Source organism: Oryctolagus cuniculus, chromosome 1 (genome assembly GCF_964237555.1).
Source record: "Oryctolagus cuniculus chromosome 1, mOryCun1.1, whole genome shotgun sequence".
NCBI lineage: Eukaryota > Metazoa > Chordata > Mammalia > Lagomorpha > Leporidae > Oryctolagus > Oryctolagus cuniculus.
The window spans coordinates 235,424,122-235,445,926 of NC_091432.1; the positions used below are offsets into that span (position 1 = coordinate 235,424,122).

Genomic DNA, 21,805 nt, shown 5'->3' on the forward strand with positions numbered 1-21,805 from the left:
AGGAGAGGCAGAGAGAGAGAGAGAGAGAGAGAGAGAGGGAGGTCTTCTATCAGCCGGTTCACTCCCCAGATGGCCAAAGCTGCGCTGATCCAAAGCCTGGAGCTTCCTCCAGGTCTCCCACGTGGGTGCAGAGCCCAAGCACTTGGCCATCTTCCACTGCTTTCCCAGGCCACAGCAGAGAGCTGGATCGGAAGTGGAGCAGCCGGGTCTCGAACCAGTGCCCATAAGGGATGCCGGCACCGCAGGCGGCGGCTTTACCCGCTATGGCACAGTGCTGGCCCCCTGCTCAGTTTCTTGTCTGATTCCCCCCGCCCCCCGCCAGTTAAGCTTCAGTGGCCAGGAGCTGTCGTCTGAGGGGTTCCAGCCGCTGTCCTTGTGGGTCCCACAGGGCCTGAGGGTGGCCCCAAAGGGATGGAGGGCACATCTTCCCTGGGCACTGGGCAGGAGCGAGGCTGTGTGCTAGGGGGGTGGACCCCCGAGACTGGGGGGTGGACCCCCAAGACTGGGGGGTATAAAAGCATCTCCCGCCTATTGGTGCAGGTGGCTGAGCTACAGGTGGGCGTGCAGATGTGTGCGGGGGCGGGACAGGCCACGGGAGTTTGCAGGGGAGCAGGTGCAATGAGAAGCCGTCTACACGGGCTGAGGATGGGGGTTGGACAGGGAGAGAGCACGGGAAATAAGAGGCGTCCGAGGGGAGAGCAGGTTGTGGGGGCCAGACAGGGGAGCAGGAGACCGGAGAGCCACCGCGGGCCTGGCATCCCACGGGAGCCCACGGGCACTCCAGGTTCCTGTCCCGGCCCCCTCACCTCCTCCAGACTGGACAGCTGGGCCAGCCCCTTCAACAAGGCCATGTGTGCAAAGCTGGGGGCTCTCCGGGGGACCCTCCCAGGGCCAGGCCCCACATTGCAGCAGGGGGAGGCCCAGGCCACCCACTCTGGGCCCTGCCCAGGGAGGAGGCTCCCAGGAGTAAACACCGCCCAGTCCCTGCCCCCACGCCCTCTCATTCCACACCAGCCAGAGTCGCATCACCAGCGCGTCCCTCACTCCAGGGCTCCCTGAGGATGAGCCGGGCTCTGCCCTGGGCGGGAGGCCGGCAGCTCCAGGTGGCCCGCGTGAGGGGGACCCTGACCGGTGCCCTCTTTCTCCTGGGCTGTGGGGCGCTCGCCGATTTCCAGCAGGTGGGCTCATTTGCAGGAGTGCCGGGTGTTGGGGGGCCTTCTGGTCCCTGGGGCGAGTGGGTGTGTCCTCCCATGGGCTCACACCCTCGGCAGGGGCAGGGAGGTGGGAGGCGGTTGGAGGGGCAGGGATTGGAGCTCGGGGTGGGGGGGCAGTTGCACGGCAGCCTGGGGCTCACCCAAGAGCGTGCAAGCTGCTCCCCATAGGAGTCCAGGCCGGGGCTCTTCTCTGGCCCTCTGCCCCCTCCCCCTCCTCGTTGGCCCCCTCCTGCCTCTTCTCTACCCCTTCTCATCTTGCAACATTGTCGCGGGCCTTGGAGCTAGGGGCCCAGTCTTTTCTCTTTGGCCCTGGGACTGTGGTAGAAGCTCCTTGCTCCGGGGTCTTCTTGGCCAGGGGTGGTTCTAGCTCCTTGCTCCGGGGTCTTCTTGGCCAGGGGCGGTTCTCAGGCCCTTCCTTGCAGGGACCCCCGCCCCCACCCCCAGCGCTGAGTCAGGGGTCTGGGATTCTCCCGTGGGGGGGATCCGAGGGAGGAGTGGGGGAGGTTCACTAACCCCGTCACTTCCTGCAGCTCTGATAGCGCTGGGGCTGCCTGTCGGGAATGGCCCCCTCGGGCGCCTTGTGTCCCACGGCCTTGCTGCTGGCTGATGTCCAGGCTCCTTGTGCTTTCTGGCATAAATATTTATTCTTTCTGTGGGAAACAAGACAGGCACTGGGGCAGGAGGGGAGCCAGCCTAGCGGGGAGGGCAGCCTCCACCCCGCCCGCCTGCATGGGTTCAGTGCTCGCCTCTGGCTCTTGACCCCAGCTTCCTGCCAACGCAGAGCCCCGGAGGCAGCAGCCCGAGCTGCCGCCAGCCTCCCGGGAGAGCTGGGTCCACTTCCCAGCTCCCAGAAACCCCCAGCATTGAGCTCCTGCCTGGCCAGTGTGCGTGGCGGGCGGGAACTAGCAGATGGAAGTTCTGCCTGCCTCTCGGATGCGATTAATAATAATAACAACAACAAACGTCGGTGTTGGCGCGAGCTCTGTGGCTTGCAGGCCTGTGGGACGCCAGGTCCCTTTCCCAGTAGGGTGGAGATGGGCTGGTGGCCCCGGGGAGAGGGTGGGCTGTCCCACTGGTGAGCCCGCTCTCTCTGGTCTGGGGGGATGGGGGCAGACTTGGGCACGGGAGCTGGAGCCTTGCTCCCCGCCGTGTTGCATCCCCAGGCACCAGTTCTGCTCCCCTTAGGAGACCACGCCAGGCACCTTGTCCCGTGGCAGGGGCCACCCTGGGCTCCGTCTCTGAGACCTCAGAGGCTCCGTTCACCTTCTCGGACGCAGGACATCACACACCTGTCGCAGGGCCCGGGCTAGGTGGCCAAGCACTGGTCCAGCCCCAGCCAAGGCCCAGGGAGAGTGGGCTGCTTGCCATCCACCAGCTGAAACTCAGGTCCCCGCCTCCCGGCTAGCGCTCCCCTGGGCAGCAAGGGCCAGCAAGGTGGCTCCCGCCTCCTGCAGCGCCCCCTTCCAAGTGGCCATCAATGAGGACAGGCGCGGGGGCCGCTGCCTCCCTCCGCCTGCTAGGGCCACCCCCCCCAACTGCTGTACAGGCGGCCACACCCTGCAGGCCCCTGGGTAGGTGGTGGCTGCAGCCAGCGTCAGGGGGAGGGTGTGGCCTGGGGGTCCCCGGGTGTGAAGGTGTCCTCCTCTGCACCCCCTCTAGCTGGTGGGGACCCAGGGTCCACGGAAGCAGGCAGGCCCCGCAGGGCCGAGTGAGTACTCCCAGCCCCTACCCAGCAGGTGGGAGGGCCAGGTGCACACCCGTGTTTCCTGACTCCCAGGCACCAGGGAGTGACGAGAAGGTGGCTTTGCAGTCGGATTCCGAGTTCGGATCCGGGCCCTGCTGCTTGTCACCGTCCCTCTGACCAAGTCTCGGCGTCTCCACCCGAGGCGGCCAGGACACCTGCCTCTTGTGTAGGAGTGGGGGCTGCCTGCCTGCACAAGGGCCGTCACGAAGCACCGTGCCGGGAGCACCCAGTGAGCCAGAGTCCCTAGCCCAGCGCCTCGAGGCCGCACCCTGGCGTGCAGGCTCAGTCTGACAGCCCTGCCCACCCCCATCCACGTGGGACACCTCCAAGGCCTTTCTCCTGGGCTTGGTGCCTGAGCAGGGATCAGAGTTTGGGCCAGGGGTGCAGGGCAACGAACCCAGTCCCAGGAGGGGCCAGCTCCCCCACTGCCCTGCAGAGATGGGGACACACAGTCCCGCTGGGAGGGAGGGGAGCTGTGTCCTGAGGCTGCCGTCTCTTCTCCAGGCGGGCACCGTCCTGGTGGGCGGGGACCGACGTTACCTCCGGCTGGAGCCACTGCCTCACTGGGGCGGGGCCAGGGCCCCAGAGACCTCACCAGGTATAGCTCCCGGGAGAGGGCGGGCAGGGCTGCTAGGGGACGGCTGGGGATGGGGCCAGCTCTCTGGACATCCGGGAGCCTGTGCAGAATACCCCGGCCTACCGGGGGACATCTTCAGGAGCAAGAGGGGAAGCCTGGGCATGGGGCAGCCCAGGGGCACCTGTGGCCCCCCGAGGGTCTCCCCCAGGCAGCCGCTAGATCCAGACCCGAGCCCCACCCTTCCGCGTGCCCCAGGCGCCCAGTCACCAGCGGGGTGGAGCTCGGGAGGTGAGGGTGGGAGGCCCCCACTGGGCTCTCTGCTGTTAGCTCAGCTACCCCAGCCCCCCTCCCCCCAGCAGGCCCCTCGAGGAGACGGAGACTGGTTGCCGGGGACATCCTGCACCTGGAGCTGCTGGTGGCCGTGGGCGCCGACATCCACCAGGCTCACCAGGAGGACACGGAGCGCTACGTGCTCACCAACCTCAACATCGTGAGTCTCTGCTCGGCTGGGGCAGCACCCTGCTGCCGTGCCCGGGGCTGGGACCAGATGCCTGGTTTGTCTGGGAGTTGGAACTCAGCAGGTCGAACCTGGGCACAGGCCCCCGGCTGGGGTTGGCTCGGGGCCGAGGACCGCAGGGAGAGGTGGGAGAGGGGCGTGACTGCTCTTCCCTCCGTCCCCTGCAGGGGAGTGGACAGGGGCCGCAGAACGCCCACCGCTCTCACGGCTCTGGTTCCTTTGCCTGGGGCCGCCCTGCAGCCCGGGTCTCCCCCAGCGTCCACACAGCGGGCTCAGTCAACGCTGCCGGGCCAGCGGCTGTGAGCGGCGCCAGTCCCTCTGCGCCCTAACCCCGGCCTCTCCGGGCCTCTCGCCCCCTACTCAGATCTCCCAGAGCCCCTGCCTGGACAGGCCATCGCTGGCCAAGCACGTGTCTGTCATCCTTTCTGGCAGGCATCTGTGGGCCTCCCCCTCCCCTTGGCGCCTGGGGGCGGGGGCTGGGGAGCTGCTCCCCACTACCATTAGCTCAGACATGCGAGGAAGCAGCCCAACTTCACTGCCACCTGTGACCTAACAGAGCGCGTGGGACACCACACGTGAGACCCGGTGCTAGCCGTGTGGCTGGCTCCACCATGCCAAGGAGTCCACCACACAGGGTATTCACCAGCCTCCGTGTGTGGAGCCACACAGCACATGACAGCGGCAACCCCCGAGCAAGCTCTGACCGGCTGCGTCTTAGGAACGCAGGAAATTCGTCTCAGCGGGCTCGGTGGGGAGGGGGCGTGGAGGGAGCTGGGAGCGGCAATGCCACCCCCAAGGTGGGGAGGGGGCGTGGGGGGAGCTGGGAGCAGCACTGCCAACCCCCCCAGTGGGGAGGGGGCGTGGGGGGAGCTGGGAATGGCACTGCTGCCCCCCCTAGGTGGGCAGGGGGCGTGGGGGGAGCTGGGAGTGGCACTGCCGCCCCCCCTAGGTGGGCAGGGGGCGTGGGGGGAGCTGGGAACGGCACTGCCGCCCCCCCTAGGTGGGCAGGGGGCGTGGGGGGAGCTGGGAACGGCACTGCCGCCCCCCCTAGGTGGGAAGGGGGCGTGGGGGGAGCTGGGAACGGCACTGCCGCCCCCCCTAGGTGGGCAGGGGGCGTGGGGGGAGCTGGGAACGGCACTGCCGCCCCCCCTAGGTGGGCAGGGGGCGTGGGGGGAGCTGGGAGCGGCACTGCCGCCCCCCCTAGGTGGGAAGGGGGCGTGGGGGGAGCTGGGAATGGCACTGCTGCCCCCCCTAGGTGGGGAGGGGGCGTAGGGAGAGCTGGCAGCGGCACTGCCACCCCCCAGGTGGGGAGGGGGCGTGGGGGGAGCTGGGAGCGGCATTGCCACCCCCCAGGTGGGGAGGGGGCGTGGAGGGAGCTGGGAGCGGCACTGACGCCCCCCTAGGTGGGCAGGGGGCGTGGGGGGAGCTGGGAGTGGCACTGCCGCCCCCCTAGGTGGGGAGGGGGCATGGGGGGAGCTGGCAGCAGCATTGCCACCCCCCTAGGTGGAGAGGGGGCATGGGGGGAGCTGGGAGCGGCACTGCCGCCCCCCCAGGTGGGCAGGGGGTGTGGGGGGAGCTGGGAGTGGCACTGCTGCCCCCCCAGTGGGGAGGGGTCGTGGGGAGAGCTGGGAGCGGCACTGCCGCCCCCCCTAGGTGGGGAGGGGGTGTGGGGGGAGCTGGGAGCGGCATTGCCACCCTCCAGGCTGCTCCAGCTTCTCAGGGTACCTTGCCCCCCAGCTGGGGTCTGCTCACCCGCGCAGGACACAGGCGGGGGTCCCCTCGGACCCGCACTGCCCGCAGGGGTGCCCTGGGCCCCCAGCCACGCACTCCCTGTCCCTCCTGTGTGCGACCTCGTCCACACTCACGGTGTGAGTGCCCGGGCAATGCCGTCTCTTCCTAGGGCTCTGAAAACCAGCGCCTCAAGCTCACGGCTGCCTCCGAGTATTTTTTTCTAAAGATAGATTTATTGTTTATTTGAAAGTCAGAGAGAGAGAGAGAGTGAGAGAGAGAGAGAGAGAGAGAGAGAGATCGTCCATCCGCTGGTTCACTCCCAGATGACCTCAATGGCTGGGGCTGTGGGAGGAGCAGCATCAGAAGGAGCATTCTAGAGAGGGCTCATGGGCGCTGTCTCCGCACTGTGGCGGACTTGCTTGCCTTCATGTGAGCTGGCCTGCACCGGGAGGCCCGGAGGGCGTCTGACCCCCAGCACAGGATCGGCATCTTGCACCCATGCTGGCGGTGGCGTGACCTCTCCTGCCCCCCACCCTGGGGCCCCTGGAGACATCCACAGCCACCTGGAGCCAGCGCGCCCACAGGTGGGCTCTCTCTCCCCTCCCTCCCACAGGCGTCGGAGCTGCTGAGGGACCCGTCCCTGGGGGCGCGGTTCTGGGTGCACCTGGTGGGGATGCTCATCCTGACGGAGCCGAAGGTAGGCACCCACGCGGCGCCGGGAGCCCTGGGTGGCTGCCGTCCCTGTCCTCCGTAGCCCCCTGTGGGTGCCGCGGAGCAGCCGCCCAGACCTGAGCGCCCGCACTTCCCCGAGCCTCACTGTGCTCGCCCGGAACGTGGGACCGTAGCAGGGTTCTGAGCACCAACGCGGGCTCTGTCACCGGCCCCCCAGCAAGGTCCAGAAGTCTCGGCCAACATCACCTCCTCCCTGCTGAGCGTGTGTGAGTGGGGCCGCACAGTCAACCCCACAGACGACTCGGACCCCAGGCACGCCGACCTGGTCCTCTACGTCACCAGGTAGCCAGCTCCCCGTGGCGAGCCAGCGCGCCCGGGGCCGCTGCGCCCTCACTCTCCCGCCTTCTGCAAAGGCGGCCCGGGCGCAGGCGAGCACCAAGGTCGCCCTGTGACTTTTCTCTTGCCAAGGTTTGACCTGGAGCTGCCTGATGGCAACCGGCAGGTTCGGGGGGTCACCCAGCTGGGGGGCGCCTGCTCCCCCTCCTGGAGCTGTCTGATCACCGAGGACACGGGCTTCGACTTGGGGGTCACCATCGCCCACGAGATCGGGCACAGGTATGCGCTCCCACCAGCGCCCCAGGTGCTAGCTGAGGATCTGGCCCGGGGTCCCCAGGTCTGAGTCCACCCGAAGAGGCCTCCACCCCTGACCCCAGCAGACCAGGAAGCTTAGGGACATCTGAGACCGCAAATCCAGGCCAGGAAAAGGCAGCAGTGAGAATTCTCCCGCAGCCCACCATTCAGAGCCGCTGTGTCCTCGCGGTTTGTGCCTCATTTCAGTCTTCCCACGCACGCGGTTTCTTATCTGCAAAATCGAGTTTGCTGTGCACTGCCTTGTTATCTGCTTTTGAGTTTTTATGCGTTTTTATTTATTTATTTAAAAGGCAGAGTTACAGAGAGCCAGAGAGAGAGAGAGAGAGAGAGAGAGAGAGAGAGAGGGAGGTCCTCCATCCACTGGTTCACTCCCCAATTGGCCGCGATGGCTGGATCTGGGCTGATCTGAAGCCAGGAGTTTCTTCCGGGTCTCCCATGTTGGTGCAGGGGCCCAAGCACTTGGGCCATCTTCTACTGCTCTCCCAGGCCACAGCAGCGCTGGATCGGAAGTGGAGCAGCAGGGACTTGAACCAGCGCCCCATATGGGATGCCGGCCCTGCAGGTGGCGGCTTTACCCACTGCACCAATTGAAGCGGCAGAGACAGAGCTCCCATAAGCGGGCTCATTCCTCAGACTCCTGAAAAGGCGTGGCTGGGCCGCGCTGAAGCCGGGGAGTGGTGACCTCCGTCCGGATCTCCCGCGTGGGTGGCGGGGACGCAGCTACTGCAGCCTCTCTGCTGCCCCCCTGCCTGGGAGGGGCTGGAAGCAGAAGCGGGGGCCGGCGCTGTGGCTTCCGTTAAGCCTCTGCCTGTGGTGCCAGCATCCCATGTGGGCGCTACTTTGAATTCCAGCTGCTCCACTTCTGATCCAGCTCCCAGCTGATGGCCTGGGAAAGCAGCGGACGATGGCCCAAGTGCTTGGCCCCTGCACCCACATGGGACACCCGGAAGACGCTCCTGGCTCCTGGCTTTGGATCGGCGCAGCTCTGGCCGTTGTGGCCCGATGGGGAGTGAACGAGCAGATGGGAAACCTCTCTCTCTCTCTCTCCCTCTCCCTCTCCCTCTCCCTCTCTTTGTCTGTAATTCTGCCTCTCAAATAAATAAATAAATAATATATTTTTAAAAATAAAACAGCAGAGTTGGAACTCAAACCCTGGCAGTCAGATCCGGGGTGCGGTGTCCCAGCTGGTGCCTTCACAGCTTGGCTGAACACCCATTTCTCCCAGGTCTCACACAGACACACGCGTGCGTGTGCCTGTGTGTGCATGCGTGTGTGTACCTGAGCCCTAACTTGTTGAACCAACCCCCACGCGTTGGAGACTGGACTGCTCTCGGGTTTTTTCCGTCACGCACCTCGGGCACGCTCTGCTGGTTGCTGGGTTCCTTTCCCCCCGAGTTTTAAATTTTCAGTTTGAACACTGACGGTAAAAACTCACACAGTCCGGAGATTTCCAAAGTAAAAAGTTTCCATCCTGGTTGCCCAGCAACCCCTCTGGGCTGCCGGCTGCAGCAGATGCCACAGCTCCGCCCACAGCTGGGCTCCGCCCACAGCGGGCTCCTCCCTCGCGACCTCCCCACCTCAGCCGCTCCAGGGCCTGCTCTGCCCCCGCCCTCCCACCGCTTAGAATCCCACCTTCAGCTCTGCTGGCGTTTGGAAGCCATTGCCCTCCACTGCTGCGATGCAGTTGTGGGCGTCGCCCTCCCCTGTGCGCGCACGAGACAGGCTCAGGAGGCGCGGCGAAGGCGGGGCTTCATTCTCGGTCTTGCACCATCAGGCGTCTGATTGGCAGGCCGGCCCGAGCAGGTGCAGCCAGCGCCTTGCATCCCAGCGCGCAGGCCCCGCCCCCGGTTTCTGATTGGCTGAGTGCTGTGGGGTATACAATCTCCCCCGACCTCGCCCAAGTGATGAGTGACCGCGCCCCTGCCTTCTCTGGCCGGGATCTCCCTAACAGCCTGATTGTCCCAGTCGTGGTCCTGAAAAGGGACCCCCAGGTGTTTGCTTACCCGGCACAGCCCAGTCCCTGCCCATGGAGCCGTCTGGCTGGCACTTTCAAGTCCTTTTTGCCATTTATCAACCAAAGCAGGGCACCTGAGGCTGCCCGCCGCACCTCGCACCATTCTCCGGCGGCTGGACCAGGGGTCCGCCTGGATTCCCAGACTCGCAGGCGCCCCAGGGTCCCGAGCCAGTGGGCCGCCCTCAGTGCCGCTCCCTGCCCGCAGCTTCGGCCTGCAGCACGATGGCGCCCCGGGCAGCAGCTGTGGCCCCAGCGGCCACGTGATGGCGTCGGACGGCGCGGCACCCGCCCGCGGGGGCCTGTCCTGGTCCGCCTGCAGCCGCCGGCAGCTGCAGAGCCTGCTCAGGTAGCGGCCGGGGGGGCGCGGTCCCTCCACGCCTTCCCAACTACCCGGCCGGCCCTCTTTCCTGCCCGGGACTCCCGCCCAGCCCACCTGCGCCCACCCGCGCCCAGCCCTGCACCCGCCCCACCGACCGGGGCGTGAGCTGGGGTCTTGTCGCAGCGCAGGAGGGGCGCGCTGTGTGCGGGACCCGCCAGGGGCCGCGCCCGTGAGGCGCGCGCCCGAGGGGCAGCCCGGCCTCTACTATGGCGCCGACCAGCAGTGCCGCGTTGCCTTCGGCCCCTCGGCAGCCGCCTGCACCTTCGCCCGCGAGCCTCTCGTGAGTGCCCCTGCCCCCTCACAGCCCCCGCGCGCAGGGTGCGCACCTGCTGCGCTCCAGACCCGGGAGGCTGGCCCCAGCGCTCCACCCACGCTGGCAGTTGCTTTTCTCTGCTTGCCCTCCCCCCCCATTATGTAGCTGGGCCTTGCCAAATGAGGACACCAGCCCCAGGGGTAACCCCGGGCATCCACCTCCCGCGGGCTGGGGTCAGCACACAGGGCTTCCTGGCGTTAAGTGGCCACTCCAAGGGCACCCAGAGCAGGAGGGTGACTGGTGGGGAGAGGGGGTGCAGGGACAGGCACCCCCAGAGACAGACTTCCCCCAGGGCTGCTCTGGCCGGCCCCTTTGTAAAAACTACTAAGAATTATCTCAGAATCTGTGTACAGCGTGTGAACTTCCCACCTGTGTTCTTTAGAAACACAAATGTGTCAGAGTGTGTACCAGGGCACATTTCACCTAGAAGTTCACTTTTCTCTTCTGTGTCTAAATTAAACCAGTTCATGGACCCTACAAGTGCAGTGGGCCCTGGTCAGGGTCTCTGGGCCACCGCCCTGGGAGCAGCATTTCGGCTGTGCCAGGGTGTCCTGCCATCCAGGAGGGACGGCTACGGCTGGACGCTGGCCCAGTGGCCCAGCAGCCCCTGAGCCGGCCGCCTGTGCCCCTGTTAGGACGTGTGCGAGGCCCTCTCCTGCCACACGGACCCGCTGGACCGGAGCAGCTGCAGCCGACTCCTCGTCCCTCTCCTGGACGGGACGCCCTGTGGCGTGGAGAAGGCCAGTGGGAAGAGGGAGGGAGCTGGGGGCGGGTGCGTTGGGTGGGTGCTCCTGGGCTCTGGGTGTGGCTGCTTCTTCCTGTAGTGTCTGCTTCCAAACCCCACAGCATGCGTGTGTGGGGGCGCCTGTGACCGCCTGTGTGAGGACTCCCTGTGGCTGTGGGGTCCCTGTGAGCACTGGAGGTCCCTGGGGGGGGGCGTCGGGTGCCCCGGGTATCAGGGCGGGGTCCGTGGTGGGATGATGCGTGTGGGTGGGAGACGGAGCCATCCTTGACTTGCAGTGGTGCTCCAAGGGGCACTGCCGCTCCCTGGCGGAGCTGACCCCCGTGGCGGCCGTGCACGGCCGCTGGTCCAGCTGGGGCCCTCCTAGTCCCTGCTCACGCTCCTGCGGAGGGGGTGTGGCCACCAGGAGGCGGCGCTGCGACAATCCCAGGTACAGCCCAGAGGGGGCGCCGTTCCCGTTGGGGTCGGTGGCCGCACCACTCGCCCTGGCCGGCTCTCACCCCGGGTCTCGCGGGCGTTTTCAGACCTGCCTTCGGGGGGCGCGCGTGCGATGGAGCTGACCTCCAGGCGGAGCTGTGCAACACCCAGGTAGGCTCTGCCACGCCGCCGAGGGTGGGTCCCGGGGAGTGGAGCCTCGCAGGGCAGGGCCCCCGGGAGCAGGTGGTGCTGGGTCCCAGGGGGCCGAGAGCCGGGGACTCGTCCGTGGATCCACCAGGACGCTTCCGAGAGACACTAGGGTCGCAGCAACTGCTCCCGTGGCGCATCCTGCCCCTAGAGCACACCTGGCCCCAAGACCCACCCTCCCGGAAGTGCACCGGGACCACAAGACCCACCCTCCCGGAAGTGCACCGGGACCACAAGACCCACCCCCCAGAACTGCACCAGGACCACAGGACTCCCCAGGGAGGGCCAGTCCTTTGCCTGCAGACGGAGCAGAAGTCACGTTGTGTAAAATGAACCATTTTGAAGGGCACCGCGGGGCCCGCCCGTCCCCTCCCGGGGTCAGACCTCGGGCTCGCCCATCCTCTCCGCCCCTCCGTCGCACTGCCTGTGTCTGCGGATTTACCCATTTCTTCATCCGTGCGGGGTGGCCCTGTGCCGGGCTGGCCCCACTGGGCACATCCAGCTTGCCCAGGTTCAGTCCAGGGAACCGACAGTGCCAGGAGCAGCCTCTCGCTCCTCGCTGCCCCGTGTCCCTCCCAGGTCTCTGGTTTCCTTCTCAGCAGAGACCGACAGGTGCTCTTGTCGCCACGCCATGCCGCGGCCACACCCGTGCTGTCACCCCGCACAGCAGGGCGCCGCGCTGTCTCCGTGTCGGGGCGCCCGCCCTGCCTGTCCTCTGCCTCCTCCCCCAGGCCTGCGAGAAGACCCAGCTGGACTTCATGTCCGAGCAGTGCGCGCAGACCGACAGCCAGCCCCTGCGCCTCTCTCCAGACAGCGCCTCCTTCTACCACTGGGAGGCGGCGGCGCGGTACAGCCGAGGTGGGCTGGAGCTGGGGGCGGCCCCACCGTCCCCTTGCTGGTCAGAGCGGGTCTCAGGCTGTGGATTCACCCAGCCCGTGCCCTGCCACCTGCGTCTCAGAAATGTGACACGGAGGAGGAGGCAGGGTGCCCCTCTTGGGCAAGGGAGGTGCCGGGTGGGACCTGGGGGGGGCTCGGCCCTGACACAGGTTGGAGCCACAGGGGCTGGCGGGAGGAGGGCCCTTGTGGACCATGCCCACAAGGCCACCTGGGGTCCCAGAGAGGCCCCCTGCCCGCCTGCTCCCGCCGGGGTCTCTCATCCCCTCCACCCTCACAGGAGACGCCCTGTGCAGACACGTGTGCCGGGCCGTGGGCGAGAGCTTCGTGGTAAGGCGTGGAGACCACTTCCTGGATGGGACCCGGTGCGTGCCAAGTGGCCCTCAGGAGGACGGGGCCCTGAGCCTGTGTGTGCTGGGCCGCTGCAGGGTAGGTGTGAGCGCGGGTGTCCTCGGCCACTGCGGCCAGCCTGCCCCCTGGGGTGCTGGTCTGCAGGGGCGCGGCACTGGGGAGGCAGAGCTGAACTTGAGTCAGGCTGGGTTGAGAGCTGCGCTCTGACCTTGGACAAGTCTCGGGAGCGCCCGGAGCTCCCTTCCCGGCACACAGCAGGAGCTGCGCCTCCCGGCACCTCCGAGCGGGCGGGGCTGTGGTGTCGGCCACGACGCCAGCCCCCCGCCGCTGTCCTTTGCACAGACGTTTGGCTGTGACGGTCGGCTGGACTCCCAGCAGGTGTGGGACGTGTGCCAGGTGTGTGGCGGGGACAACAGCACGTGCAGCCCAAAGAACGGCTCCTTCACGGCCGGAAGGGCCGGAGGTGAGGGCTCCCCGGCTCCGTCCTGCAGGCATCCCTGCGGGTCTCCCCCCGTGGCAGGCTCAGGGGGGCGGTGCTGCTGCCGCCGGGAGTGGGGTGCCTCAGTGATGGCGGACACCTGCGTCTGTGGGGAGGTGACCCAGCGGGGGGTGGGAGGGACGCCAGGCCACCCTTTGGAAAGCCGTGGACTCTGGCCTCGTTATAAGAGGGCCGACATCATTTGCAAACATCAGTACGTCTCCACATGTGGCGCCCCATGGCGCCTCGAGACCCTGGGGCTGCCTCCTCCTTCCCAGCCAGGACGGTCCCCTCACAGCTGGCCCCAGCCTGCGTTTTTGTTTGCTTCTATTCCAGAGGGAGAGGGAGAGGGAGAGGGAGAGGGAGAGGGAGAGGGAGAGGGAGAGGGAGAGGGAGAGGGAGAGGGAGAGGGAGAGGGAGAGGGAGAGGGAGAGGGAGAGGGAGAGGGAGAGGGAGAGGGAGAGGGAGAGGGAGAGGGAGAGGGAGAGGGAGAGGGAGAGGGAGAGGGAGAGGGAGAGGGAGAGGGAGAGGGAGAGGGAGAGGGAGAGGGAGAGGGAGAGGGAGAGGGAGAGGGAGAGGGAGAGGGAGAGGGAGAGGGAGAGGGGTGTCCACACAGGCACAGGTAGACAGACAGCACCCCCATCCAAACGCACACAAGAGCTGGGACTGGGCCGGACTGAAGTCAGGAGCCTCGAATTCCATCCAGGCCTCCCACGTGGATGGTGGGGGCCCGGCCACTCCGGCCAGCACTGCCGCCCCCCCAGGGAGTGCACTGGCAGGGGGCAGCAGTTGGGAGCTGGAGCCAAGACTTGAACCCATGCAGCCCGGCTTCTGTCACCCCCTGTGGCAGGGGCCTCGCTGGCTTTTCTCTGCCCGACCGGCATGGGTCCCTGTGACTGCCGTGTCAGTGACCACGTGGCGCGTGCTTCCCGCCTCTTGCCTCTCCCTAGAGTACGTCACCTTTCTGACGGTCACGCCCAACCTGACCAGGGTGTACGTGGCAAACCGCAGGCCTCTCTTCACACACCTGGGTGAGCCGACGGGACAAACGGCAGGCTCGGGGGGCTCTCAGACCTCCCTGGGGTGCTGGTTCCCTGCAAAGACTCCCATGGTCAATGTCATCCAAAGCCAGAGGCGTGTGGGGAGAGCATGGGAGGCGTCCGAGCACGAAACCCCACGACTCAGAGGTGTCAGTGGGTGTGCAGTTTTGGGGGGCACGAGCGATTGATGGGGTCACAGCTCACGTGGGCGGTCACCTGGCTGGCGTCACCTTGTGAGGTGTGCCGGCCCCACCCTGGCCAGCCCTAAGCAAAGACACTCCTATCTGGTGGGACCCTCGCACCCCCAGAGAGGTCGGTGTCGGGGCAGCCTGTCGGGCAAGGTGGGCTCCGTGACGCTCGGTGACAGGCGGGCGTGTGAGTGGGGGGCAGGGCGCTGACCCGGGGGCCCTCGGGCGCCAAGCCTGTGTGTAGAGTTCTGGGGGAAGCAGGGACAGCGCTCAGCAGGCGCCAGAGCGGGGCGTGGGGCCCCGTGTGGGGAAGGCGTGTACGTGTGTGTGCGTTGGGGGGGGCACGGAGCCTGTGCATGTGGAGAGCGGGGGTGTCTCCACGCTGAGTCGCCAGGAGGCCCGGCGGGCTGGGGAAGTGCCCCGGGGCCACCGTGCCCTCCTGCCCCTCCCCCCCAGGCCCCGGGCCGGAGGCGGGCGTGGCGGCCCCCGCGGGGGGCGCTGTGCCTCACGTGTGTCGTTGCCCCCAGCGGTGCGGGTGCGCGGGCGCTACGTGGTGGCCGGGAACGCGAGCCTCTCCCCCAGCACCACCCACCCCTCCCCGCTGGAGGACAGCCGCGTGGAGTACAGGCTGACGCTCACCGAGGACCGGCTGCCCCAGCTCGAGGAGGTCCACATCCGGGGACCCGCCCCGGGGGACATCGAGATCCAGGTGCCTGGCCGAGCACTCGCCCATCATTTGTTCCGCCACTCATTTATTCATTCAGTGGCCAAGTAGGGGGACGCGCTTCTGTGCCAGGCGGAGAGCCCAGTCCCACGCGCAGGTGTAAGCCCCCCATCCTGGAGCCCTGGGAGAAGGCCCCGGAGTTCCGAGGGTGGGTAAGGAGGAGGCCCCGAGCGGGGGCCAGGAGCCCCCCCCAGGAAGGCTGGAGCCCAGTTTGGGAGGAGCAGGTGCTGCGGGGCCGGGCGAGGGGTGGGCACCCGCAGGCCGCAGTGTGACGCCTGCCTGGGAGGCTAGGAGCGGCCCCCGCAGGGAGCCCAGGGCTGGACACCAATGCCGGGTCACTTAGGCCGTGCAGTGTGGGCAGCGTCCCTGTGTGGAGGATCCCGGGTGGCTGTGGGCTCCCCCAGTTTCTTTGGGACAGAGGCATGGGGACCCCAGAAGGCTTCATGTGGGCGAGTCCTCAATGAAGTGAACTTCCGGCGTGCCCGGTGGGGAGGAGAGAACAGCCTGGGGAGCTTCGTGGGGGCCAGGTCCCAGCGGCCCCCACAGCTGGTGGGATTGAGGGGACAGGGCATCCGCTCCCTGTCCCCCGGTGGCCCAGCTCAGCGGCCTCCCCGTGCCTGCCAGCCAGCGGCCCTGCGGTGTGAACAGACACACGGTTTCCTGAGCCTTCTCCGGGCCTTGCGTGGGGCTTCCCAGTGGGCCGGAGAGTCCCCATTTTAACCAGAGGCCTGTGGTGGGCGGCCAGAGGGGGACGTGGGGCACAGGTGCCGAGTGTCGTCTGAAGCCTCATCCCGGCTCTGCCCCCGGGCTGGTTCGGTCCCTTCCTGAGGCCCTCGCCAGCGCTCTGAGGGTCAAACCCAGGCCCCAGCCAGCCCCAAGCCCCCCGGGATCCCGACCCTTCCTGCCGACCCCTGGGCTTCAGCTCCGTCTCTGGTTGCACCCCCAGACCCTTGTTCTTTGCCCCATCAATTGCCCTGCTCCCATGGTGCTCCATCCCCAAAACCACACAGCCACTTACCATCACCTGCTGAGTCTCACCCCACCCCCACTCCTAGAGGTGCCCTTGGCTGTGCGGTGCGAAGCGTCTGGCACGGGGTCAGCCCTGGAGAGTGCTGTTGGGCAAAGCCGTACAAAGATGGGGGAGTGAAAAGCCGGAAGGCTTCCTGGGGGAGGTGGCCTAGAGGACAAGCCTTGGGGACCCCACAGGACGAGGCCCCGAGCTCTCCGTCCATCTCAATGCAGGTTTACCGGCGGTACGGAGACGAGTACGGCGCCCTCACCCGCCCCGACATCACCTTCAGCTACTTCCAGCCCAAGCAGCGGCCGGCCTGGGTGTGGGCCGCCGTGCACGGGCCGTGCTCCGTGAGCTGTGGGGCAGGTGAGGCCGGGAGGGGGCCGGCCCCCAGCACTGCCCGGCCACGCCCAGGTGGCCCAGCCCCCCTGTCCCCTCCCAGGGCTGCGCTGGGTGACCTACAGCTGCCTGGACCAGGCCCAGAACCAGTGGGTGGAGACTGCCCGGTGCCGAGGGAGCCTCCGGCCGCCCGCGTGGCCGGAGCCCTGCATCCCTGAGCCCTGTCCCCCGTAGTGAGTACCGGGCTCTCCCTGGGCTTCCAGGCGGGTCACCCTGGCTTGTGGGGGTGGCTCAGCTGGCGAGGACACAGTGGCACCCCGCCGTCCTGTGTGGGAGCCCCGAGCTCGGCGCTCATTGCGAGGGGGAGATGCGCGCCCTGGGGGGGCAGCAGGGGTCACTCCTGGAGGTAACTGGGGCAGCGTCCTCTCCAATGCCCCCTGTCGGGCACAGGCTGGCCAGCACCGTGGTCCAGGGTCCTCAGGCTCAGGTCTGTCCATCAGGACAGCTCTGCAAGGCCAGCCCCCTTGGGGACCCCCGGGGACACAGGTCTGGCCAAGACCAGGGGCAGAGTTGGCTGGGCAGACCGGCCAGCCTCTTGCCTTGTCCCCTGAGCCAACCTGGGGACCTGGCCGGCAGCCTGACGCTCTGCCCCTCCTCAGCTGGGCAGCCGGGGACTTCGGCCCGTGCAGCGTCTCCTGTGGCGGAGGCCTGCGGGTGCGGCCGGTGCGCTGCGTGGAGGAGGCCCCGGGCGGGCGCCTGAGGACGCTGCCCCCGGCCCGGTGCAGAGCGGGGGCCCAGCAGCCGGCAGCAGTGGAGCCCTGCAGCCCCCAGCCCTGCCCCAGCAGGTGAGTGCGGTCACGGCCTCCCCGGCATGGCCAGCACCAAGTCCCAGCGCTCTGAAGTCCCCTCTGGTCTGACCCAGTGTCCTGGGTGATGGGTGGTCATGCTGGGGGCTCACAAGCCGTGGCTTCGGAATCCCTTTCTGTCCTGGAGACCCTGCCGGGCTCCCCAAACAGGGAAGGGACCCTGCTCCTGTAGGGCGGTGGGGATGAGGTGAAACTGTGCGGGTGGAGCAGGTGTCACTTTGTCACCACTGTCATCTTGTCCACGGTGGCCTCCGTGTCCGTACTGACCACGGCTTGCTCTGCCTTGCCGTTAGCTTGGCGGGGAGAGGGTGGTCTTGTCCGCAGGGGTCCCCCCAGGGCCCTGGGCTTCCTCTCCTCCCTCCCATCTGCCGCAGACATCAGCAGTCACCACTCTTTCCCTCTGCCACCCGACCCGGCCTCAGAATCCTCAACGCAGAGCTGCCACGGCCACTTGGTGCTCAGGGCTGGCATCGGCGGGCGCCCGTCTGCCCTCCTGGGCCTGGCTGCAACTCTGCTTGGCCCTTGTTTCTCAGCCTCTGCTGTGGGCAGGGAGTGACGTCCTGGGGCCAGCCTTGGCCTCTGGGGGGCGGGAGGGGAGGGCCTGTCCCGCTGCAGCCTGGCCACCGCGCAGGCCAAACGGGCACTAGAGACTCGGACGCTCGGGGAAGAGCCATGAGCTTTGCTGCTTTGGGGTCCCCCTCCCCTGGCGCTCTTGGGTGTCAGGGAGCAGATTCCCGGCCTCCCTGCCCCCCAGGAGCTGGGAGGCTGGGCAGGGCGTGGCGACTGTCCTGTGCCGTCCTCAGCGGAGAGGTGTCAGGCTCCGGCCTGGCCTTGGAGAACGTGACGTGTGCGCAGGGCGCTGACGGCCTGCAGGTGCCCGTGACCGCAGGGCCCTGCTCCACGGCCGAGCAGCTGCCCCCCCTGGAGCCGTGTGTCGGGATGGCGTGTCCTCCAGGCTGGGGTCTGGTGAGTGTCCTGGGCGCCAGGGGCTGGGGCTACAGGGCCTTTGTCCGGCTGGGAGAGCCAGGCAGCTCCTACACAGCGGGCTGCTGCCCTGGCGCGAGGGTAAGTTTCCAGCACTCGGGGCCTCCTGGGAGCTCCCGTCGCCCTGCAGGCCAGGCTGACCATTCTCGAAATCAGCCGCTGTGCCAACACCCTCCCTGCCTGCCCTTGCTCTAGAGCCCCCAGCGGCCCCTGACTGCAGACCCCACCCCCACAGAGGAGGAGCCTGCAGAGACAGAGATGGGGCCTGGGGTGAGGACATGGCCCTGGGGGGTGTGGGGCTGGGAAACCACATACTCCCCCCTCCCCGGCAGCAGGGAGGCGCCCGTGGCCTCTGGGGAGCGGCTGGAGGCTGGGGGCTGCACCCCACCTCCGGCATCAGCTTGTCGCTCTGCCCTGCAGCTTGACACCAAGTCTCTGAGGGAGGAGGCTCCGCCCCCACTGGGCACTGCCAGCCCGGGGACCCGAGCTGCGCCTGTGTGGACTCCTGTGGCCGGGCCGTGCTCCGTGTCCTGTGGGCGAGGTGAGGGGCCGGGGGTCAGCGCTCGGCACCACCTTTCTCAGCCTGAGTTTTGTAGGCTCTGCCAGGCAAGGGAGGTGGCCGGCAGACAGCCCAGAGCACGCGTGCGCACGACACCCCACGCACAAGGACGCTGGGCCAGGGCCTCCCCGATGAGCTGGCAGAGAGGAAGAGGGAGCGGCAGCACGATGCTGGTGCCTGGGGGGGGGGCACTGCTTCCCACCAGCCCAGCGGGGTCACACGAGACCGCCCGGACAGGCAGGCACGGCTCAGGGAGTCAGTGTCTAGGAGCAGAGCTTCCTGTCTGTCCAGGTTTTCCCTGGGGGAACGCACGTATCGCACAGTGTGCCGTGTGGCTGATTTCCTTAGCAGGATGTCCTCGATGCTGTGACAGCTGAGCGTTCCCGGGCGCTGTCCGTCATCCGCTACCGCTCATTTGCTGGTGGACGCGTCCACGTTTTGGCTATGGTGGGGCGTGCGCCTGTGACTATATGACGTACAAATGCCGGCTGTCCCTTCTTTTAGAGTGTTTGCCCAGATCTATGTTTAACAAAGTTGTGTCTCCTTATTTGAAGACAGGGGGAGAGAGAGAGAGAGAGAGAGAGAGATCTTCCATGTGCTGGTTCAGTCCCCAGATGGCCACAACAGCTGAGGCTGGGGCCAGGAGCCAGGAGCTCCATCCGGGTCTCCCATGTGGGCAGCAGGGGCTCAGCTACTTGGGCATCTTCCACTGCTTTCCCTGGCGCACCAGCAGGGAGCTGGATCAGAAGTGGAGTAGCCGGGACTCGAACTGGTGCTCATACAGGCTGCCGGCGTCACAGGAGGCGGCTTAACCAGCTGTGCCACAGCGCCAGCCCTCATGTAGCAATTCTTTAAGATTTGTTACCTATTTGTTGGAGAGGCAGACACACACACACACACACACACACAGCTCCCGGCCTCTGGTTCACTCCCCCAGTGCATGCAACAGCCAGGGCTGGGCTGGGCTGGGCTGGGCTGGAGCCAGGCGCTCCATCCAGGTCTCTCACGAGGGTGGCAGGGACCCAGCGACGTGGGCCCTCAGCACTGCCTCCCCGGGTCTGCTGGAGCCAGGAGCGGGATTCGAACTCAGATACGCGACGCGGGCCCCTTAACTGCAGGGCTGGAGGCCTGCCGTCCACACAGTGGGGGTGCCCACCACAGAGGCACCCTTTGCCGAGCACCCCCGACGTGTGTCCCCTCTTGTGTTTTTTTTTTTTTTTTTTTTTTGACAGGCAGAGTGGACAGTGAGAGAGAGAGAGAGAGAGAGAGAAAGGTCTTCCTTTTGCCGTTGGTTCACCCTCCAATGGCCGCCATGGCTGGCGCACCGCGCTGATCCAAAGGCAGGAGCCAGGTGCTTCTCCTGGTCTCCCATGGGGTGCAGGGCCCAAGCACTTGGGCCATCCTCCACTGCACTCCCGGGCCACAGCAGAGAGCTGGCCTGGAAGAGGGGCAACCGGGACAGAATCCGACGCCCCGACCGGGACTAGAACCCGGTGTGCCGGCGCCGCAAGGTGGAGGATTAGCCTAGTGACCTCTTGTGTTTTTTTATAAGTGACCTCCGGGCAGGCGTCATTAAGAAAACCTGAGGCTCAGAGTGGTGCAGGCGCTCGCACAGCTCCTGAGCGGCCGGGGCTGGTCTACTGAGCTGTCAGTCCTTGCTGAGCCCGCCCCTCGCGGCCTGGGTGGGGGGGTTCTGTTGCTCCCTGCAGGCCTCATGGAGTTGCGTTTCTGGTGCGTGGACGCCGTCCTCAGGACGCCGGTCCAGGAGGAGCTGTGCGACTCGGCAAGCAAGCCTAGGGACCAACGTGGGGTCTGCCAGGCCGCCCCCTGCCCTGCACGGTGAGCGGATGGGAGGCTGAGCAGGGGGAGGAGCCCCACCTCGGCTGCGGCCTCCCGCAGAGCGCTGGCCTTCTTCCTGCAGGTGGGACGCCCGGGCCCTGGGCCCGTGCCCGGTGACCTGCGGAGAGGCCCGGGTGCCGCTGGCGGTGCGCTGCGTGAGGCCCGACGGCGGGCGCCTTGTGCCCCTGCCTCACTCCAAGTGCTGGCCGGCGCCCCAGCCGGACCCTTTCCAGGACTGCAGCTCAGAGCCCTGCCCCCCGAGGTGCGCCCCTTCCCCGGGAGCCAGGCCTGCATCCTGGCCGCGCCCTCACCTCCGAGCCCAGCCCCCTGGCTGCTCAGATCAGGGGGTCGTGTGAGCTGCCTGGCAGGGGACCTGGGGCGCCTGGGTGCAGGGGGCGGAGGTCGTCTCCTGCTCTTCCTAGCCTGTGCTGCGCCCAGGCACTGGGGGCTCGGTGGTAAGCGAGGAGGCAGACCTTGCCCGGAGGCAGACCTTGCCCGGGGGTTTCCGGAGCTCACAGGGGCGCAGGCACCTGCAGTTTGGTACAAAGTAGCAAAACGGGTGGGAAGGGAGGCTGGGCGGGCTGGTGGGCCAGCCCCGGGGCAGCGTCCCTTGTGAGCCTGACGCTCCCCCCCCCCCCCCCCCGCCTTGGACACAGCTGGGCGGGCTGGTGGGTCAGCCCCGGGGCAGCGTCCCTTGTGAGCCTGACGCCCGCCTCTCCCACCACCCCACCGCCTTGGACACAGCTGGGCGGGTTGGTGGGCCAGCCCCGGAGCAGGGTCCCTTGTGAGCCTGATGCCCCCCCCCCCCACTGCCTTGGACACAGCTGGGTGGGCTGGTGGGTCAGCCCCAGGGCAGGGTCCCTTGTGAGCCTGACGGCCCCCCCCCCCCGCCTTGGACACAGACTCTGCTCTCTGCCTTCAGCCTCCTCTCTGAGAAATGGGTTTGTCTGAATGGTACCAGGCTGGACCAAGCCTCTTGGGAGAAATCTAAAGGAGACCCCGAGAGAGAACGCTCCCGCCTGGCTCTGGCCCCTTCCCGATCCAGGAAAATGGGAGCCGGCTGGTCAGGAGCCCCCCGAGGGGCTGGCCCCCCTCTGACTGCGCTTCCCACAGGTGGCGGTACCAGCTGGCGGCCTGCAGCGTGAGCTGTGGGGGCGGGGTTGTGCGGAGGATGCTGTACTGCGCCCGGGCCCGCGGGGAGGACGAGGGCGACGAGGAGATCCTAACGGATGCTCAGTGCCAGGGGCTGCCTCGCCCAGAGCCCCACGAGGCCTGCGGCCTGGAGCCCTGCCCGCCCAGGTGAGTCGCCGCACGGGAGGCGGCACAGCCGTGGGCGCAGGCTGAGCGAGAGGG

The 21,805-nt window shown here is 67.4% G+C and overlaps 1 protein-coding gene and 1 long non-coding RNA gene across 4 annotated transcripts in view; one reads left to right on the top strand and one right to left on the bottom strand.

Moving 5' to 3' along the window:
* Positions 1-9,302, bottom strand: LOC138845615 (uncharacterized). Its single transcript, XR_011382824.1, has 3 exons — positions 9,110-9,302; positions 1,728-1,864; positions 1-182 (listed from the first exon to the last, which is right to left on the bottom strand). It is a non-coding gene; the product is annotated as an uncharacterized lncRNA (long non-coding RNA).
* ADAMTS13 (ADAM metallopeptidase with thrombospondin type 1 motif 13) overlaps positions 992-21,805 on the top strand; it is a 27,356-nt gene continuing 6,542 nt past the window's right edge. The window contains exons 1-25 of one of the 3 annotated variants that reach the window (XM_070058662.1): positions 992-1,178; positions 3,463-3,556; positions 3,892-4,025; positions 6,397-6,480; positions 6,673-6,797; positions 6,924-7,070; positions 9,326-9,466; positions 9,623-9,779; positions 10,448-10,552; positions 10,833-10,984; positions 11,079-11,142; positions 11,910-12,036; positions 12,353-12,501; positions 12,766-12,886; positions 13,852-13,932; positions 14,657-14,838; positions 16,096-16,231; positions 16,308-16,437; positions 16,864-17,049; positions 17,874-18,036; positions 18,250-18,324; positions 18,475-18,595; positions 20,323-20,452; positions 20,535-20,714; positions 21,566-21,751. In XM_070058662.1, coding sequence (XP_069914763.1) covers positions 1,062-1,178; positions 3,463-3,556; positions 3,892-4,025; positions 6,397-6,480; positions 6,673-6,797; positions 6,924-7,070; positions 9,326-9,466; positions 9,623-9,779; positions 10,448-10,552; positions 10,833-10,984; positions 11,079-11,142; positions 11,910-12,036; positions 12,353-12,501; positions 12,766-12,886; positions 13,852-13,932; positions 14,657-14,838; positions 16,096-16,231; positions 16,308-16,437; positions 16,864-17,049; positions 17,874-18,036; positions 18,250-18,324; positions 18,475-18,595; positions 20,323-20,452; positions 20,535-20,714; positions 21,566-21,751 — 3,287 coding nt within the window. In that variant the 5' untranslated portion in view covers positions 992-1,061. The remainder of the gene's footprint in view (positions 1,179-3,462; positions 3,557-3,891; positions 4,026-6,396; positions 6,481-6,672; positions 6,798-6,923; positions 7,071-9,325; positions 9,467-9,622; positions 9,780-10,447; positions 10,553-10,832; positions 10,985-11,078; positions 11,143-11,909; positions 12,037-12,352; positions 12,502-12,765; positions 12,887-13,851; positions 13,933-14,656; positions 14,839-16,095; positions 16,232-16,307; positions 16,438-16,863; positions 17,050-17,873; positions 18,037-18,249; positions 18,325-18,474; positions 18,596-20,322; positions 20,453-20,534; positions 20,715-21,565; positions 21,752-21,805) is intronic. The other 2 variants (XM_070058671.1, XM_070058681.1) reach the window with 2 other exon arrangements.